This window comes from Protopterus annectens, chromosome 1.part0 (assembly GCF_019279795.1).
Source record: "Protopterus annectens isolate FY-2018-M chromosome 1.part0, PAN1.0, whole genome shotgun sequence".
Classification (NCBI taxonomy): domain Eukaryota; kingdom Metazoa; phylum Chordata; order Ceratodontiformes; family Protopteridae; genus Protopterus; species Protopterus annectens.
In genome coordinates, this window is record NC_056725.1 from 1,552,328,649 (window position 1) to 1,552,347,066 (window position 18,418).

The 18,418-nt window shown below is 38.2% G+C and overlaps 1 protein-coding gene across 1 annotated transcript in view; it reads left to right on the forward strand.

Annotated features, from left to right (window-relative positions):
* Positions 1-4,153: 4,153 nt before the first annotated feature.
* MAP3K4 (mitogen-activated protein kinase kinase kinase 4) overlaps positions 4,154-18,418 on the forward strand; it is a gene marked incomplete in the record, with an annotated part of 2,414,579 nt that continues 2,400,314 nt past the window's right edge. The window contains 1 exon segment of the mRNA XM_044068025.1: positions 4,154-4,620. Within this exon segment, the coding sequence (XP_043923960.1) occupies positions 4,568-4,620 (53 nt within the window).

An 18,418-nucleotide genomic window follows, 5' to 3' on the forward strand; every position in this document is an offset into this window, starting at 1 on the left:
AAAGGAGGGGCCACAACTGACCCTGGTAACTATTGCCCCATAAGCCTGACTAGTCTGATCTGCAAGGCCATGGAGCCCATCATCATGGAACTCATTAACAAAGACATTGGGATCCTCCAAACACTTGACCCAACCCAGTTCGGCTTTGTTAAGGACAGATCATGCCTACTAAACCTGGTTGACTTCTTCGAGACAGTCACCAAGACCATAGATGAGGGAAAGGTGGTTCACACAGCCTACCTTGACCTCGCCAAGGCTTTCGACACCATACCCCACTCGGGTATTACAGAAAAACTCACCAGCCTGAACATAAACCACTATATCATGAGATGGGTTGCCAACTGGCTTACAGACAGAACTCACACGGTAAGAATAGTGGGCTCCAGGTCCGACTCTAAACCAGTCACAAGTGGTGTCCCACAAGGCTCGGTCCTGGGACCCTTACTGTTCAGCATATACTTCTCAGAAGTTCAGGCAAACAGAGGAGGACTATGGCTAACCAAGTTCGCCGATGACTGCAAACTGGGAGCCATAACTAACTCTCTGGCTGACACGGACATCTTCCAAAAGGGCCTTACTGAGAAGGATACCTGGTGTCAAAGTCATGGCCTCAAGCTAAATGCCAAAAAATGCATAGTTATCCCATTTGGGAAAAACAAAACACCCATGAATTACCACATAGGTGGCAGCCCGCTTAATACATAAGAGGTAATAAGAGATCTGGGGACCCAGGTAGATAGTAATCTCTCATTTGACAATCATATTGCTAAAGTAGTTAGGAAATCCTTCTATGTGGCCCGTCTAATTACTAAAGGGTTTGCATCTAGAAATAAAGAGGTTATAGTGCCCCTCTACTCGTCACTCATCAGACCCATCATAGGGTACAATGCCCCATTTGGGATGTACCTCACAAGATACTTCCAACAGCTGGAAAGACCAGAAAAGTACATCACTAAGAGGATTACTGGCCTCAAACATACGTCCTATGCAGCCCAACTGAAAAAACTCCGGCTGTACTCAGTGGCATATCGCTTACTCAGAGGTGATCTCTGCCTGACTTACAAAGCCATGTCCAACTCAGAATTGATGGACATGCTCCACCTAAAGAATTCCAAGTCACTGTGAGCCATGTGCTCTAGTGAGCTAAACCTTGCCACAACAATAAATAGAACATGCTAGAGGGATTGATTCCTGTCACAGAGACTCCCCATGCTTTGGTACAAAATTCCAAACTACATTAGGCAGAGCCCCTCACTAACACTTTTCAAGAGAAAACTTGACGAGTGGATGGGTAACAGAAAATACACCCCTGGGACCACTTCATTGGCTCTGCTTGACAGAGGATCAGTTAATTAATCAATGGGGTGGCGAAAGCCGACACACTCTGGCTAGGCTTATAAATGCCCTCGGGCAGATAGCCTAGTACCTATCTATGAACCTATGAATCTTTCGAACGCCACTCGACCGCAGGAAGGACATGCAGACTCTACACAGAAGGTGTTCCAGCCGAGAATTGAATGGGAGAACCTCTTGCTGAGAGGCGACAACTCTACCGCTGCACCACATAAACTGGAAAAAGCAAAGGTTAAAGCTAAAAATGTAATTGTTGAAATAATGACCTTACAGCTTGAATAAGGAAGACACTATTTCAAGAGGTGTTAATAGATGTTTCTGAATAAGATACAAAAATTAGGATACTTTCTCATTACAGAAACTGAATAAAAACAAAGTATTTTTCCTGCAGTATAATCATCTCACAATACAGACATGACAATAGCCTTATATTTTGCATCATTTTTGTCACTCTTGTTTCTTTAAGCTTGCGTATTGCTATCTTATTCAGCATGCACACTTTGTGCTAAGTGACCAGATTATGGCAGGTATTCATAGTCTGAGGCTTTGCATTTTTGTAGCGGCAATCCACAAAGAACGGTTCTACGTGAATATGCAAATCATGGACTTTCTGGATGAATATGTAAATGTGGAGGCCTTTTTATAAACATGCCTTCTCTATCACAAAAGTGTAATATGCTTAAGGCATAAGTGATAGGGGGCAGCTGATATGCAAATAAGGGTCATTACACACCTGCATATCAGTATGATTCACTGAGTTGTCTCCATAATGAGCTCATTTGCATACCAAATGTGTAAATGGCCCTGAGCCTATATGAGTAAGCAGCAATTTAACAGAAGAATACGGAGATGTGAGGGTAAGGGAAAAGGTTTCATGTGATGGCAAGCCATGCTTGTGCATACATGTGCTGACTACTGAAGGTGTCAGTGGGGGAAATGCTTCATTTTGATGTCAGGGACGTGCCTGTGCATACATGGACAGACTACTGAAGGGGTCGTTGGGAGAAATGTTTCATTTTGGTGCTTGTGCATTCTTGGACACACTGCTGAGGGGATCGTAGGGGAATGGTTCACTTTGATGCTTGTGCATACTTACACATATTGACGAAAGGATCAATGGGGAAATGTTTCTCATTTAAATCTCATTATACTTGAGGCATTTTTCATTAGTATAAATGGCTTCTGTGAATCTCGCCTTTCCTATGTAAAGATCAGGGATACCCCTAACTCATTTGCACAAATGACTATGAATACCAGCATTTGTCTGGATGCATCTTCTTTTTAAAAACTGTTGTTACCTATTTTCAGTGTTTACAGATTGAGAGGTATGAGTACTTGAACTATACCATTCAATTTATTTGCTAAAAGAATTTTTAAATTCTAATTCACTTAAAAAATAGAACAGGCTTTGCATCAACATACATTTCTAGCCAATGCAGAATATAATACTATTTGAATGTTTGACATTATTCATAACGCATTATAAGGAACAATCCTCATTCAGAAAAAATGTTATGTTCCATCGTGTTCCACATTGAAAAGTTCTGTCACATATTCACTGTTAAACATTTTTCTAAGTAATGGATGGATGGATCTATGGTAAGTAATACTGAACCATATTAACTCATTAAATGAACATTGTATAAATTAACACAATTTAACAATCATGTGAGCTTCCTAGATGAAGGTGTTAGTAGTCATAGTTCTCAACCTTCAATTTCCAATGTCTTATTGGGTATTTATAACAAGCTCTCAGTATTGTTAACCACAGAGACATGCTAAAAAACATTAACACATAATGCCTGACATTCCCTTTCAACAAACCTCTCAGACCTCTTAGCAGAAAAATCTCGGATAACGCCAAAAATAAATTGAACAAAGTCCCCAAATCAATGATAGATTTGTTATTGCTTTTATAAACTTAGAAAGTTGCTAGAATAACAGATTTTACATTAGGATGCATTTTTATTTGACTTCAGTCCACACTGATTTGCCAGATACCCAAAAGGTTTGTGAAAAACAAACAAAAATAAGTTGTAAACATCTGGACATTTGAGATATGTGGCTTTCAATCTGGAATTTCGAGGAACATGTAGGTGGATTGGACACTCTAAATTGGTCCTGGGCGTGTGTGCGCCTTCCGTGGAAGGTTGGGCACCGGGCTGGCAACTCGACACCGTAAAACTCCACTGCCAAACATGAGCGGACAGGTGATCCGCTGTGGCGACCCAAACTGGGAAAAGCCGAAGACGAAGAAGACTGACTTATTAAAGTTTTACAACAATGAAGAACGCTACGCATAGGTATACTTAGGTGGTATGTTAGTAAGTTGTTAAAACTGTACACTTTCCACATTCTGTCATTTTTTTCTATCATCAAAGCAGCGTTCCCCGTTTTTGGGAAAGAAGATTGAGCTATTGATTGTTCACAGAATGTAACTCTCAGTGATTTACCAGAAAATAAAAAATGTACAAGCACCTAAAGAAAAATATGAGGCAAAAGTCAGGGACAGTTGAGCATGCCTCTCAAGTGTACCTCATTAAGAGGACCGTTCCTCATTTTGGATCTTGAAAACCTCATATTCCTCGAAATACCACATTGAAAAGGTCTACCACACATTCAGTGTTAGGAATTTTTTTAAATTATATCCACGGTAAATAGTACTGAATCATATTAATTATTCAAAATAACTTTCTATAACTATAAAATAGCATAGTTGACCATACTTGGAGATCCGTAGTGGAATTTGTTAGTAAACAGTGTACCGCTTATGACCCATTTGCTCCACATTACGAGAGGCAATATTTCTCGTTTTGGGAACGGAAGGGTGAGAGCTATGCAGCGGAGACGTACAAATAGGAGTCTGAATGGTGTAGATATACAACGTTCTGATTGTGTGTTACGATAAACAGCGCACCAAGGGTTTTTTTTTTGTGTGTAACCCGTCACTACGCGTGCAATAACTCGGCGTAAACTCAGCAATCATTCCATCAAAATCACCAGGGAGACCATTTGCCAGAACCCGCCACCTCCTCGCGTCTCCAACTTTAGGGCACGCGCAAAAATTTAGTGGGAGAGTTGACGTCACCAGGTCAGGGGTACACAAGGGAGGAGAAAAAGAAGAGGCGAAGGAGGCAGCCATTTTTTATAGCGCGCCCCAGTCAATACTTCATAAAACGTAAAACACTTCAAAAAGCACACTTCAAAGGGATGGATGGATGGGGATGCAGGATTGAGATGTCAGTCCCCAAAACGGCAGACCACCGGGTAGGACAGATATTTTTAGCCATGCATGGATTGGTTTAAGTAGTGTATTCACTGCAAATTACCTGCATTTGCCATCAGTAGTCAGTACGATCTACACTTAACCGCGAGTTTTTGCAGGAGTAGAATGAACTGCATGTACGCTTAGAAATGCAAAATTGCGCTTTTTAAAAAAGTGTACAGGTGTACTGCAAATTCACAGTTTGCTTTTCGTTTAGATGCAAAACTCCCTTCCTGACGGGCTGATTCATACCGTAATTGCTTCACAAAGTTTACTTTTTTCTCTGTGGTATTTGTAACTTATTGTTTTTACAGTGGCAGCCGACGTGCAGGTTTAATCGTTTGCACTCTTAAATTAGTAAGTAGTCTCGCTGTGAATTTTTTTTGTTGCTTAAATTCATAAAATACGTGAAGCTGTTGATGTGTGGTGCATTGAAGGAAGCGACGCTAACACGGTAGAAGGGATAATTGCAGCAGTAAAGTATGTGATTAGCCGGTATTGTGTAACATGCAGAGGTGAAACTTGGGTTTGAGAGTGGGTGTATCATGGGACGCCTACAACATACATGCGCCTGAGGTAGAATAGTTGTATTAGCTGTTGAAGAACAAAATATGGTGGATGTTTAAATATCCTTGTTTAAAGTGCATTGTAAATCAGATGTGCTATTGCTGTATAAATTTTAAGTCCACGAGTAGTAATGTTTTATCTTTAAGTTATCTTTATTTTGGTCTGCAAGTCCAAGTAGTTGTACTGGAAAGCTGTGTTCAGACTTCGTGATTGGATACCAGTCATCAGTTGTCAGTTTGATCACATGTGGTCTAGTGTACAGTAGTTAGTGTTATTTGCAGGATGATATACTTATGTGCGCAGTTGCATATGCTGATGTTTCTGGGAACAGTTGCTGTTTTGTTTTGATTACGTGTGTAACAAAATGAATAAATGAGCTAGAACAATGGAAACTCAACTGTGCAAATTTAGTTAACGGTTTTCTGGGGGAAAATCATTAGGTTCTCCATTTCTGCGCACCAAGTATTGGCTCCCGCAGTTGAAAAACTGTTCTGCTTTGCATAAAAACGCACGATGATGTGTTTGTGGAATGTGTTAAATAATGGTTTTAGTTTTTTAGCGCATTTTGTTGTGCACTCTTAATTTTTGACTGATTTGCCAGAACCATATGGTTCAGATTTTGTTAGAATATTTAAAAATTAAATCTGGCCACTGTCCGTTTTAGGAGAACTACCATTAGGACGTAAATATGCATGTATTTACGGGCTTGCTTACTTGCACATACTTTGTGTACGGGGATTTGTGGGGGCTAAAAAGCCTCGTTTCATCAAAGGCCCAGTGAGAAAAGCTCCAAAAGCAGATTTGGAAACATTATGAAATAATTTATTTGTGTTAAACTGCCCTCTAAGTATATAAACAAGATAACACGGTTAAGTATAATCAACATAAACTGCTGCAAGTTATTTACAAAGTACGTATCAACTATTTCTTATTTTGTTTTCGCTTGCACTGTAAGTTGGGCGGATTTGCTGCTAATTTTTGTAAGCTTTAGCGAGAAGGCAAACAAACTGCAAATCTTTGGTTTCTGGCGTCACATTGTTTGTTTTTTGGTTGTATCTTACATATGTGCAGAAGTAAAGATATTTATTGCTAAGAAACTTTACACAGTTGGGATGCAGCTGTAGTCAAGTTCTGATATCGAGAGATATGTGTTTGCAGCAACAGATTACTCATCTTAAGGCAAATTAAGGGTTTGTAATACACTGTTTCTGCTGTAAGAACGCAGAAGTTGACAGGTGTTTGTCTAAAACCGGGGTGTCTGCTGTATGACACACATTTTGCTTTCTGGATGTTCGCACTCAGTCTGATATGCTGCCGAACAGGCCAGCTCTTTACCTCGGGAACTGGGAAAACTGGTTCAGTCATCTTGCTCAATATTGTTTAAATACAGGACTTATTAATCTGTTCCTGCTGTGTGTGTGTGTGTGTGTGTGTGTGTGTGTGTGAGTGCACCGTGTGGAGTGACTACGTCAGCCGTTGTGCATCAGGTCAAAGAACTGAGTTGAAGTTTTCCCCTGTTTTGCATATTATTTAGGCAAATGTTTTACTGCAGAATTAAAGGAGTAGGTAGTTGTTTCCGATTTCAGCTGGTGCTGAATTACAGAACTGCATAACTCCAGCTTGCATTTGATTTAATTCATAAATAGGGTTTTACAGTGGCTTATATCCTTGCTGATTTTTTTTTTAAATTAATATTTCCCGACAACATTGGTGTAGGGTCCTTTTCAGCTGTCGGTTTCCTGCGCAAACAGTTAATAATGCCAACTGTTAAGGAAATAAAAAAACGGATACTATACTGAAAAATGCAAAATTCAGAGTATGATCTGGTAGTACTACAAAAACAAAAATAAGAGGCCAAGAGTAAACTATAACATATTATGCGCAGAAGTTGATATAAGTGAAAAAAAAAATTATCTGTGCTTAAAGGTCCGCAATTAAGATAACTTTTATTCATTACTGTTTGTTTACTTGGATTGTCCTTCTGGGCATGAATCCTCTCTTTTCAGTGGAGGCCAAGGGAGAAGAGCAGCAGATGTAATGCATGTATTAAATGAGCAAAATGCAGATAAAAATTCTGTTTAAGCATTTTAACAGAATGAATGAAAATAGAAACGGTAAACCATAAAGAAGAATGTTATAAAAGTTAGGAGTAAAATTAATAACTGTTTTAACAGATTCATTAAAATAATTTTGGTTTTAAATACCAGTTTTGATTTTAATTAAGGATTACAAGTCATTTGTGGTCTTCACTTAAAGTTTTATTTACACAAATACTGTTTTGGAAGGTTAAATAAAGGGATAGTGTCTTTGTATGTTTATTTTGATCTTGTTGATAGAATTATAAAGATGATGGACTCTCTGTTTTGGGGCTGTTAATGGAATTTTTGGTATGGTCCACTTGTAGCATAGCTTTTAAACTGCAACTCTCTTTCTGAGGCATACAGAGGCTGGGGTCCATGTCCAGCTTTTTGTAATGCATCATATTGAAGTGTTTTACTGTTTCCTTGTTGGTGGCAGAGCAAGTAACATATATTTGAATTTCAGAACAATGCATTTTTTTTTTTCTCAACCCAGATATTTTGTTTCTTGATCCTGTAACACTGCAGTGCATTTGGAGGGGGTACACTGTTGAGACTGAAGATCAAATTCCCAAAGTATTGCTTTCTGTGCAAGTCTGCTGTGATTCCGAAAGGCTTTCTCTCAGGCCTTACACCAAAGTGAGTTACTTGCACTGATGTTAAAACAGGTTTGTAGAGCAGGCCAGATCGCAAAAGATCTGCACACCATGCAAGTGATCACTTAAATTGAGAGAAAGTCTTTTGGTATTCTGCCCTGTATTTTTTGCTTGAAGAGTTCAAATGAAGTTGCATCTGCCATAGTTGGTGATGGTTCAAGTGGATGTTTAGGAATAATTCTATCGGAGCCACCTAGAATCCTTTACTATTGTAAGACCACCTCATGTTTCAAATTTGGTGGAAATTGTCTGTAGGTCTTATTAAAACAAACTGATACCAACACATTTTCTTATTTGGCTATTATGTAACAATATAACTTTTTGCCAGATAATTAGACCATTCACTGTAAACTAGCATTGATGTTATTTAAAGCCATGGAGGGGAGTACTTGTTTGCCTCCTTCCTTTAACTGTGCCAGTTTTGTGTCAAAGTTTCCATTAGTGTACTGTATAGAGGTTGTGGTTAAGGAATATCCCATGTGTTTGCATATGGAATGGCTTTGATTTTAATTGGAGTATGAACATCACCAACTTGATCAGTAATCCCTAGAGATACAAAGAGCTTTTGCTGTTGTGTTTAGATGAATAAAATACACAACAGTGCTGAACTTCCTAGATGCAGCATAAGGTAAAGAATACACAATCTTATTAATTTTTTTTTAATTACTGTCATATTAGTAACTTTGAAATTCTTTTTATGATTGGAACTGAAATTGTAGCTTCTATTCTTCCTCATGTGATGCTGCCAGTGGCACGTGTATCCCATTGTTTTTGTGGATTACCATGCTGTGACTTTGGGGACCTTTGTCAGCTCCTGGGCAGTGTCTACATCCATTCATCACTACACAGTCTGGTTTGTCATGTGATTCCTCTCTCTGTTTCATATCTGTCAGAATGCCTGCTTCCGCCAATATATGGGAAAGAGCATTAGCAAATTTTTCATGCTCAAATAAGTTTTGTCATCTTTTAATACAAAAGGTGGACAATGTCCAGAAATAATTTTGTTAGAATAATGGGGGTTATGTGGTTTCATGGTAAGCCCACCGGCTTTGATATGAAATATTGCATGTATTTTATGGAAATAAGTAAGAAAATCCTGATTGTGTTATTTGAAGGACTACTGCTAAATACGTTAAACCTAAACCACAGCGGAGTATTGGTGATGTGGAGAAAATCTTGAATTCATTTACAGGAAAATAAAGGTCAGACAAATTACTTAAGTAAAAAAAAAAGTATTGGAGAAAAGCATGCGCAGCTTGAAAATGAGTGGGAGTGTCTATTGACGCAGCTTAAGAAGTATTTTTTTATAATAATTGTGGCCTCCTAGAACAAACTTTGAAAAGGAAGTAGGTATTGAGGCAGTGGTGTATTTTTTTTTTCCGCAGTGGTTCATAGGTTAGTACTAGGCTAACTGCCCTTGTGAGCCATTTTAAGCCTAGTCAATTACCCCATGTGAGAATCAAACCCTGACTCTTGTGTTTGTAAGGTAAACCCCTTAACCATTATGCCACTCTCCCACCATAGTAACAGTTGACTTTTGACCTTTTGTGAGGAAAGCAGTTAGTTGACTTGGAAGTGGTTAGGAGTAGGCAAGACTACTTGGGACAGGTAAAGTCTTCCTGTTAATTGCTTTTGTCTAGCTGAAATCCTCATTCCTTTATGTTTAGGTCCTAGTGTGCCACAGTAGCATGACATTCATTTCAGGTGACTCATGTGTCTATGTTGCCACACACACAGTGGTCTTCCAGTATCAGAAAGCATTTTGCCAGAATTACCTGGCAACTTCTTGGGACCCTGAAGTTAGTTAAACTGTTGTTCTCATTGGCAGGATGGTGGCTGTCTGTTGCAGATAATCTATAGAGGCTGCTGGGTACGTAGGCGATGTGTGTGTGCCCGTGCTTTGTGGAACATACTGGAGTGTTATGGCATTCCAGTGTTTTACAGGTGATGACCTGCATGCAGGCACAGCTGGAACGTTCATATCCACTTTTCAGTTTTTATTATCTTTCTAATAAACTTTCCCTTCCACAGAATGTTAAATATTGAAAAATGAAGGACCAGGGTGCATGCAAGTTTACTTTCTGTTTCTCATTCATTTCTTGCTGAAAAGTTCATCCATGAAGTATTACTTCCCTTGGGTTATTCTATGTCTGGTCTTTTTAATGGAGCAGGCATTCACTATCTGCCTTATTCAGTCATGAATTCATGGACAACTTCAACTTCCTCTATTTGTGGCTGGTTTCTTTCCTGGAGATGAATCACACTGCACCATTTCTAGCTGCACTGTACTTTCAACTGAACAAACTCTTTCTTCTTGCTTGCTCCTGTGGCAACCTCTTTGCTTTTCTGTTCTTCAGTATGATGCTTGCTTGTTTTTGTATGTATGGGTGATTCATATCTCCTGTTTTCATTGGTTCTTGATTGTCTTTTCCAAATCTCAAATTCAGTTATAGTTTCTCGTCTGGTGGCATTTATTCCATTTTGTTGCTCTGCTCCATTACTTGGCTTGCAGACACTAATTTCATGTTTACAGAAGATTAGACGGATACGACATAATAATCTAATCTTTTCTTTCTATGTGATATTTTCTACATAGATACTTGGTGACATTGTGTTTTGTATACATTTTTGTATAATGTCACAGTATATGAACGCCCCCAGCAGAGTAAATACCTCTCGGCCCACAAATATTAGATTACGAATAAGTCCATATAAACCAGCTAAGAGGCAGCCACAGCTCAGCAGTAAATCCAGTATAAAAACTGTATACAAAATAGAAGATACTCCGTTCGTATAAAAAAGAATTCTAATTTTAATTCACGTACATCAGGTAAGCGCTTTCGCATAAAGCTTCATCAGACCGTTAAAATTAAAAAGTTTTTAAAGCACTGCTTTAAATTGACGCACTATATCTAGCGTCCTACTCTTGAACAGCTTATGTACTTTGAAATAGGAACATCCTGACTAAATTACTCAATATGCCAGACGTTATCTATGCACAATATATAATGCAAAAAGGTACAGTGGTATACTGCCATGCAGTGATACACACCTTCTGACTATAGCTCATAAAGACTGGGAATATACACATTGCGACTAGAAATATACACATTCCTTTCCACTTGAGGACGCTAGATATAGTGCGTCAATTTAAAGCAGTTTTATATATTTGATAGTGATGCACGCATTTCCTGTCTTCGAGAATTTTAACTTGAAGGTGCACATTAGGTGCACATTATTTTGGAATTGTACTAAGTGCAACGTTGCAGATTAAAGTAGTTTTCCACATACTAGATAGTGATGCACATATATTCTTCACATTTTTCATTTTCATAAATTTCAAATTAATTGTGCACATCGCTATGTAGTGTATACTGCCTCATTGGCTTACATTATTAGTTGTATGGAGTATTAACATTTTTCTACGATTAGGAAGCTGTATAGTGGGATATATGCATTATATATATATATATATATATATATATATATATATATATATATATTATATAAAATGCTGTGTACTAGCTTCGTAGGCATCATTCGCACATGCACAATTAATATAATATACAGGAATTTTTAAGTTTGACTATATTAAGCATTTCATATGACCTGACTTTGTGTGTATGTAGAAGAGTAAATAATGCTTTTTTGGGAATAATTCTCATAGTTTCTCAGTGTTAAGTTTGATGTGCAAGATAGGAATTCTTAGTAATGTTTTTAATTTGAGTGCGTAGTTTTAAATGCTTAATTGATTATTATACCATGAATTTTAACATGCACGCTGATTGGCTAGTGTGCATTGTAAATCGAGTTATACTAATGGAAAAGGTCCGGACTTTTTCCATTAGTATAACTTTTTAAAACACTGTCTTGCTATGTTAAATGGGTTTAACATTCTCCGTTGCTTATTTTCGCCATGCTAAACCCATTTAACATAGCAACGGAGAAAGCAAGATCTCCGTTGCTTTTTTTGCTATGTTAAATGGGTTTAACATACATCTCCGTTGCTTATTTTAAAACTGTCTTACTATGTTAAACCCATTTAACATAGCGAAAACAGTATAAAAAAAAAAAAAAAGTAACTGAGATCTTGCTTTCTCCGTTGCTTTTGCCCACCGCTCTGATGTACTGCGGATGCCAGACCTGTGCGGAAGGGCAGTAAGCGGGCATTAGCTACGCCATTATTTAAGAAAAATTTTCTATTTCTTTCTTAATTTCTATAATAATAATATAAATATCTGGTGTGGGTAATGCTGTTATTACCGGTGGGGCTGGCGCCCTCGGGACCAAACCACGCCAACTAATCGTGGTATTCCCACCACCACCCCAGGCGGTTATTGCTATAATGAATTTTAGCACGTGATAGCTATATAAAGAGTGCTTTAAAAACTTTTGAATTTTAACGGTCTGATGAAGCTGTATGCGAAAGCGCTTACCTGATGTACGTGAATTAAAATTAGAATTATTTTTTTATACGAATGGAGTATCTTGTATTTTGTATACAGTTTTTATACTGGATTTACTGCTGAGCTTTGGTTGCCTCTTAGCTGGTTTATATGGACTTATTCATACACTTTTGTATGTTTTGTCCACGTTTGGACCAGAGTCATGACTGTGAATGGGCTTTCAAACCAATTTGCTTCTCTGGTTAACACACAAGTAGAATAAACCTGTATTTTAAATCTTAACCGTGTGTCTTGCTTTCCATCAACTTTCTTGCTTATTTTTGTGATTTGTTTATTTTTATATTTAGTGTCATTTGAATTATGGTGTTATATCTTAGTTTTTCTCAGTAGTTAACTTTAACAAATATGCTAGTGCCTTGCTCTGACCTTTATGGCATGCTGTACTGTCTTTCTTGACTGCTGACATACCCTCATTTTAAAAATAAATTATTGAGCTTGTATCCTTCATGAGTTTTTTTTTCTGATGCTTTTCTAGGAGAAAGTGCACTGCTGATTTTTATACAGGAAACCACAATTTTTTTTTTTCTCTCTCTTCCGTGTCCCTCTCTAATTTCGTCATAGCATTTGCAGAAGTTGCTAAATATCTTTATGCTGTGTGTACTTGCTTCTACATAACATAGCCATTGTGCCTTGTGTTAAGAGTTTGCTTTCCTACCTCTGCTAGCAGGTGCTTCAGTTGCAGTCTGCTTCACCCCCTGATGGTTTAGTTGGCTTAGGCCTCTGATTCTTACCTCCTTAGTCTGTGCTTTAAGCATCTGGGCCTGTTGTCTGAACAAGGGTCACTTATATTCCATTTGGAGTTAGAAACTCTGGGACATTGTTGTCAGTAGTTGACTACCCTCCCCTTTTTTTATCTCCTCTCCAGTTTGACTTTTAAGGTCGGCCTTCACCTTTTGAGGCTTAATTTTTAAAGTGTTTGCAGTAGTAGTAGTGTAAGGTCTATTGAAATTAAGCCACTGCATAGTGATCCTATTTGTCTAAAGCAACGTGATGTTAGAAACCAGTTGATCTATTTCAGATTTTTGCTACAGAGACTCAACATTTACTGCTCTTCATATAGCTTTTTTTTTTTCTATCTAGGCATTTTTTTTTTTCCATCAGTATAGTCTGCCTTCAGAGTGCAGATGGTTGAGTTAGACTTCTTTATCCCCTTCTTCTTTTCCTTTAAGGAGTCTGGGAAGGAGTCTTAACCGTGCACTAATCTGAGGCAAGGCTAAAGCACATCTGTCTTGCGTAGGAAAATATTTTCAAATAAGTGAGGAGAGAGACTCTGATATTTCCCAAGCTAAGATCAGGCTACATAAATTGGCACTAAAGGGGCAATGCATACAAAAGTAGTTTGTTCTGTCTTCTCCTGTACAGTGGGCGGACAATAATGTCATGAAATATCACACAACTTTCTTGTAAAATATTACCATAACCCATCAAGCTTGCACATTTCAGCTGCTTAAGGTTCCACTGTATCTTACTACCTGAACAGGGCATCCTGTACCTCAAGATCCTTTCACTGTTACAAAGACCAGGAGCTGTCTCTCACACAATCAGGTGTAGTGTTAGTGGTGCAACAGTTACTATACCCACCTTTAGTGCAAAAGAGCTGTGGATTCTATTCCCACACCAGGTAGATTTAATTTGCTACAGTGTAAGAATGTGCTGCACTCCTGAGTGTGCTGTCCTTTGGATGAGATGTTCAATTGAGGCCCCGTCTGCTTGAGTTGGTGGCAGCTCAGGTGGATGTAAAAGATCTCACTGCATCTTTTTGAAAAGAGTAGGGAAAGTTCCCCGATGCCCTGACCAAATTTCCACATCAGTATAAACACCATCTTGGGTCTCCCCCAGAAAAGAGGCCACTAGCCTAGTCTGACTAACTCGGTCATCAAAGGATAAGTAAAATAAAAAAAAAAAAAAAATCAAAACTGTTTAATGTTCTCTATGTCCATCAGCTGCATACACCTATGTGTTCATTCAAATTCAAGACTGCAGCTCAAGTCTTGTCTACCCAGCAGGTTCCTGGATTAATGAAATAGCAAGTATTATGCAGTTATTACATTTTTCCTTGGAAGATATGTACGCCAAATTGCTGCATTCTAAACTGCAAAATTAACAAACTTTACTACTGGTACAGGGTACACTCAACATTTGGCTAGCAGGCAAGTGGTTTAGTGTGCAGTAATGCATACAGCACACCTACTGCTAAAGTTAGACCACCACCACCACAAGCCTAAACACAGAAGGTTGCAAGTTCTGTTAGGGGTCCAGCTGAGCAGTATGTTTCCAGAATGCTTAAAAAATGAGGGGGAAAAAAACACATGCTTACGCAAAGTGTAAAAGAAGCTGCATCAGTACAATATAATGGCAACAGAAGTGCAGAGTAGCAATGTAATACAAAAGTACATAAACCTATTCAAATGATATATAGGGCAAGAAACACAAGAACAGTGCCAGGCTGGGGAGCACATCAAAGAGCACCATGGCCAAAATTCTGACTCCATCCATGAACTTGGCTCTGAATGTGCATTTGCTCACTTTGCAAGTACATGTGAATTATTGGAATAATCTTTTCATGCAACAAGAAATTACTTTTGTCCCTGTACTGCTTCACCAATGGTCATCTGAGGCAATACCACCTCTAGGCACAAAAAAAATGCAAAAAAGCGTTTCTGCTACAAAAGAGAATCTGCTACTACACTGGAAAATTTGAAGATCTTAAGACATACAAACACGTAAGTAATTAGAAAGTGCAAACAGTAGCATGTGAGGGGAGATGCCTTAAAAGCGCCTTCTCTTGCTTGCAGAGAAACTAATGGTATTCTTTTTCATTCACATGTTTTGTTTTTGTTTTCTCAACTCAGCGGGTATTTCTTCTGGCTCTCTGTCAGTTCACTGTGTTGCAGCATTACTGAACTAAAGCTATCTTCCCAGTATGATGTACTCTCTTGGGATCTTCTGTGGTTACCTAAATGCCCTTTGGGCCAGGGTTACCAACACCTCCTCAACTCTCTCTGACAGTGGAGTTTCCCTGTAACAGCTGTATAGGCGAGTCTGCTTCTACTGGAGGATTATTATTGATTGTCAAATTTTGGCCCTGATCCCCTCCTACATGCTGATGTTTATTTTAAGGACTGAGCAGCAAGGATGCATGCCCTATGGAAGCATCTTGCCCTTAAGCCTAAAACTTGCACACCTCCAGTCCACCAGCACTCTCAGTCCTGCAGTCACTTCCAAGCTCCAGTCTGCAATAAGTCCTGCTTAGGACCACTCTTCAGCATGCCCTCCCAGAGGGTGAGCAAGAAGTGCCTTATTCCATCTCTTGTGTAACATTCAACAGGCGCCCTTGCTGGTAAGTTGAGCACAGGATGCATGGATGGCGGTCAGTACTTTATCCATCTGTGCCAACACAGCTGTCCTATTCATGTGTAGGTTTACAAAACAGCTAGTTACATTGTATTTGGCATTTGGACTTTTAAATACTGTACAAGTGGCACCATTAATAACTGGATAGCACCAGTAGAACAAGACAAGGTATGCAAGGTGTAATAGTTAAAAGGCCACTCAAAATGTTTCTACCTTGCTACCCACTTGAATTTTCACTTAGAATTCATTAAAACTGTCCCCTTCACTTAACAGATTTTACCAGAGAGACGCTAATTTTGTACACCTAATAACCGAATACGTTCATGTGGTGGCTGAACATTTTCACACACACTCTGCATTAGGAATGCAGTACCATTTTGGCCCACATAACATTTAAAGATTAGAGTACAGGAGGAAAAAAAGAGCAATTTTATTTAAATTCAAACGTCTTAATCAAATGAAAACCGCAGACTAAAAAAAATTATCACTGAATAGAACCCTGAGAAAGTAAGATGAGTTAACAGCCCTCTATGTATCAGTGTAGTAGAACAGACTGAATTAGTGAAAGGGATGTCTAGTGAGTTGCTAGTTGCACCTCAAACTGTCTTTAACTGCAGTGTCACTGAAAAAGGTACAAATTAAATGCATGCACACATACATGCATCCAGACCAAAATGCTTCAGAAGAGAGGATATCTGTAACAATGTTAGGTGATGGCAATGAAAAAGATCTCATCCAGGGTGAACATCACTTTAAAAAATGTGAAACCTTGAGCCAGGTTTGGATTTCTGCCTGTGAGACTGGCAGTCTCATTCTGACTAATCCAGGTCATGAGAGGGAAGGACTGACATCCTGTGGTTGACTGGGAATTCTGTTTAGGAGGATAGGACTGGAGAGAAATAGGTTATTATTATTTAGCAGAGGCTTTAAGTGCAGATTACTTCTTGATTTTATGGTGAGGCTGGTAAGAGGGAGTATTCATGGTTGTCTTGTCAGCCACCTGTTTGTGTGATCTCAAGATATCTGGCAGCAGTACATGACTGCAGTCTCCTTAGAACCAAGGTGACAAAAAAACTCACTGGTTTACAAATGATTTTTGTGGCGGCAAGAGCAGATAAAGCTAAATGGACCAATGGATGTTGACCCGACCTGGTGAAAAAGAATAGGGCATATTATTATATATATATTTTTAAAAACTTGTTATATATGTTTAACAACAAAAGTGCCTGCTTCTTAGTCTCGGGAAGTTTCTGTTTTAGTATATTTAAAATACATTTGTTGAACCTTATGTAGTATGGGAGCATAGTTTTGTTCAACTGGTAAGGAGTCTTTTATAGTATGTTAAGTATTTAACCGTTTTCCAATTTTGTGGTTATTGCATATAATTTTCTATTAATTTATTTGGGTAAGTCAAGTACTCATTATGGACCCTCTTTAGCCACTAGTTAGCCCACTAAGACGAGAATAACATGTTTTTTGTAATACAGTCGGTCTCCTGTTATAATCAACTTGTGTTTGAGACAACAAAGTCAAAATTAAAAAAAAAAAAAAGATTCACCTAAAGAAGGTAGTGAAGCTGGTGAAGGGAATATCTTGACATTCCTCTCAAGAACACATTGTTAGGTCTCTCTGTGCACAAATGACAGGTAATTCTTTATAGGACATGGAACTTAAGCAGCTGAAATGTACTGCTCGTGCAAAAAAAAAAATGCTATACATCGGAGGTTCATGATGTACAGCTATTAAAGTGGTTAGCCCATCAGAAGAAACAACTTGCTTATGTTCTCTGTGTGGTTGCACTACACGTTGTGCTTCTCTACTATTTGTTTAAAGTAAGTATTTTTTTTTTCTAGTCCATTGAATGGAACTGAAGCTCCATTTGCTGTAGAGGAACAAACTAGTTAAGTCTTCCCTTTACTTTGTTCTTTAACACCTGTATTAGTTACTCAAAATATAGGCTAACACTCATTAACAAAACAAACCATATTAACATTTTTTTCTGTTTACATATATTTATGTCAGTCAGATGCAGCATTACATAAATTGCTGGATTCTTGCCTTACCTTTAACCTGTTCTTCTCCTGAACATTATATTCTGCCATGTATCTTTCTCACAATTTCCATTGAATTCTAGGTAATTTGCTCCCTCAAAGGTCAATCTTCCAGTTCTTCTTTTATAATTTATTTTTTATTTTATTTTATTTTACATTTGTTGACCGGGCTAGTCTAGCTGGAGATAGTTCCATTTTCAGTAGAGGCCTGAGGAGAAAAGCTCCACAGAAGTAAAAATTAATACATACGTAAAAAATCAACATACATAACAATAAAACAAATAGTACACAGGTTAGTAATAACAAAAACAGCAAAACTCTTCAAATAAATTAGTACAACATGAATTAGTTACTACCTCACACAGAAATTCAAAGTAACATTTATACAGGATAAAAATACTTGTCAGATAAAGATACAAAGATAGGAGGTAACAAAAGTAGAGTAATAAGAGTTAGGTAAGGAATAGGAAAGAAGGAATAGGAAGGGGTTTGATGAGAAGAGAGCAAGTTAAGATAGTTAACAGGTAAAGAAGCAAGGAGAGGATGAAAGGGGAGAAAAGAAAGCCAGGTGGAGAATAGAGTGAAACAAGAAGTAAGAGAGATAGTTTAAGGTAATTAGTACTAGTGG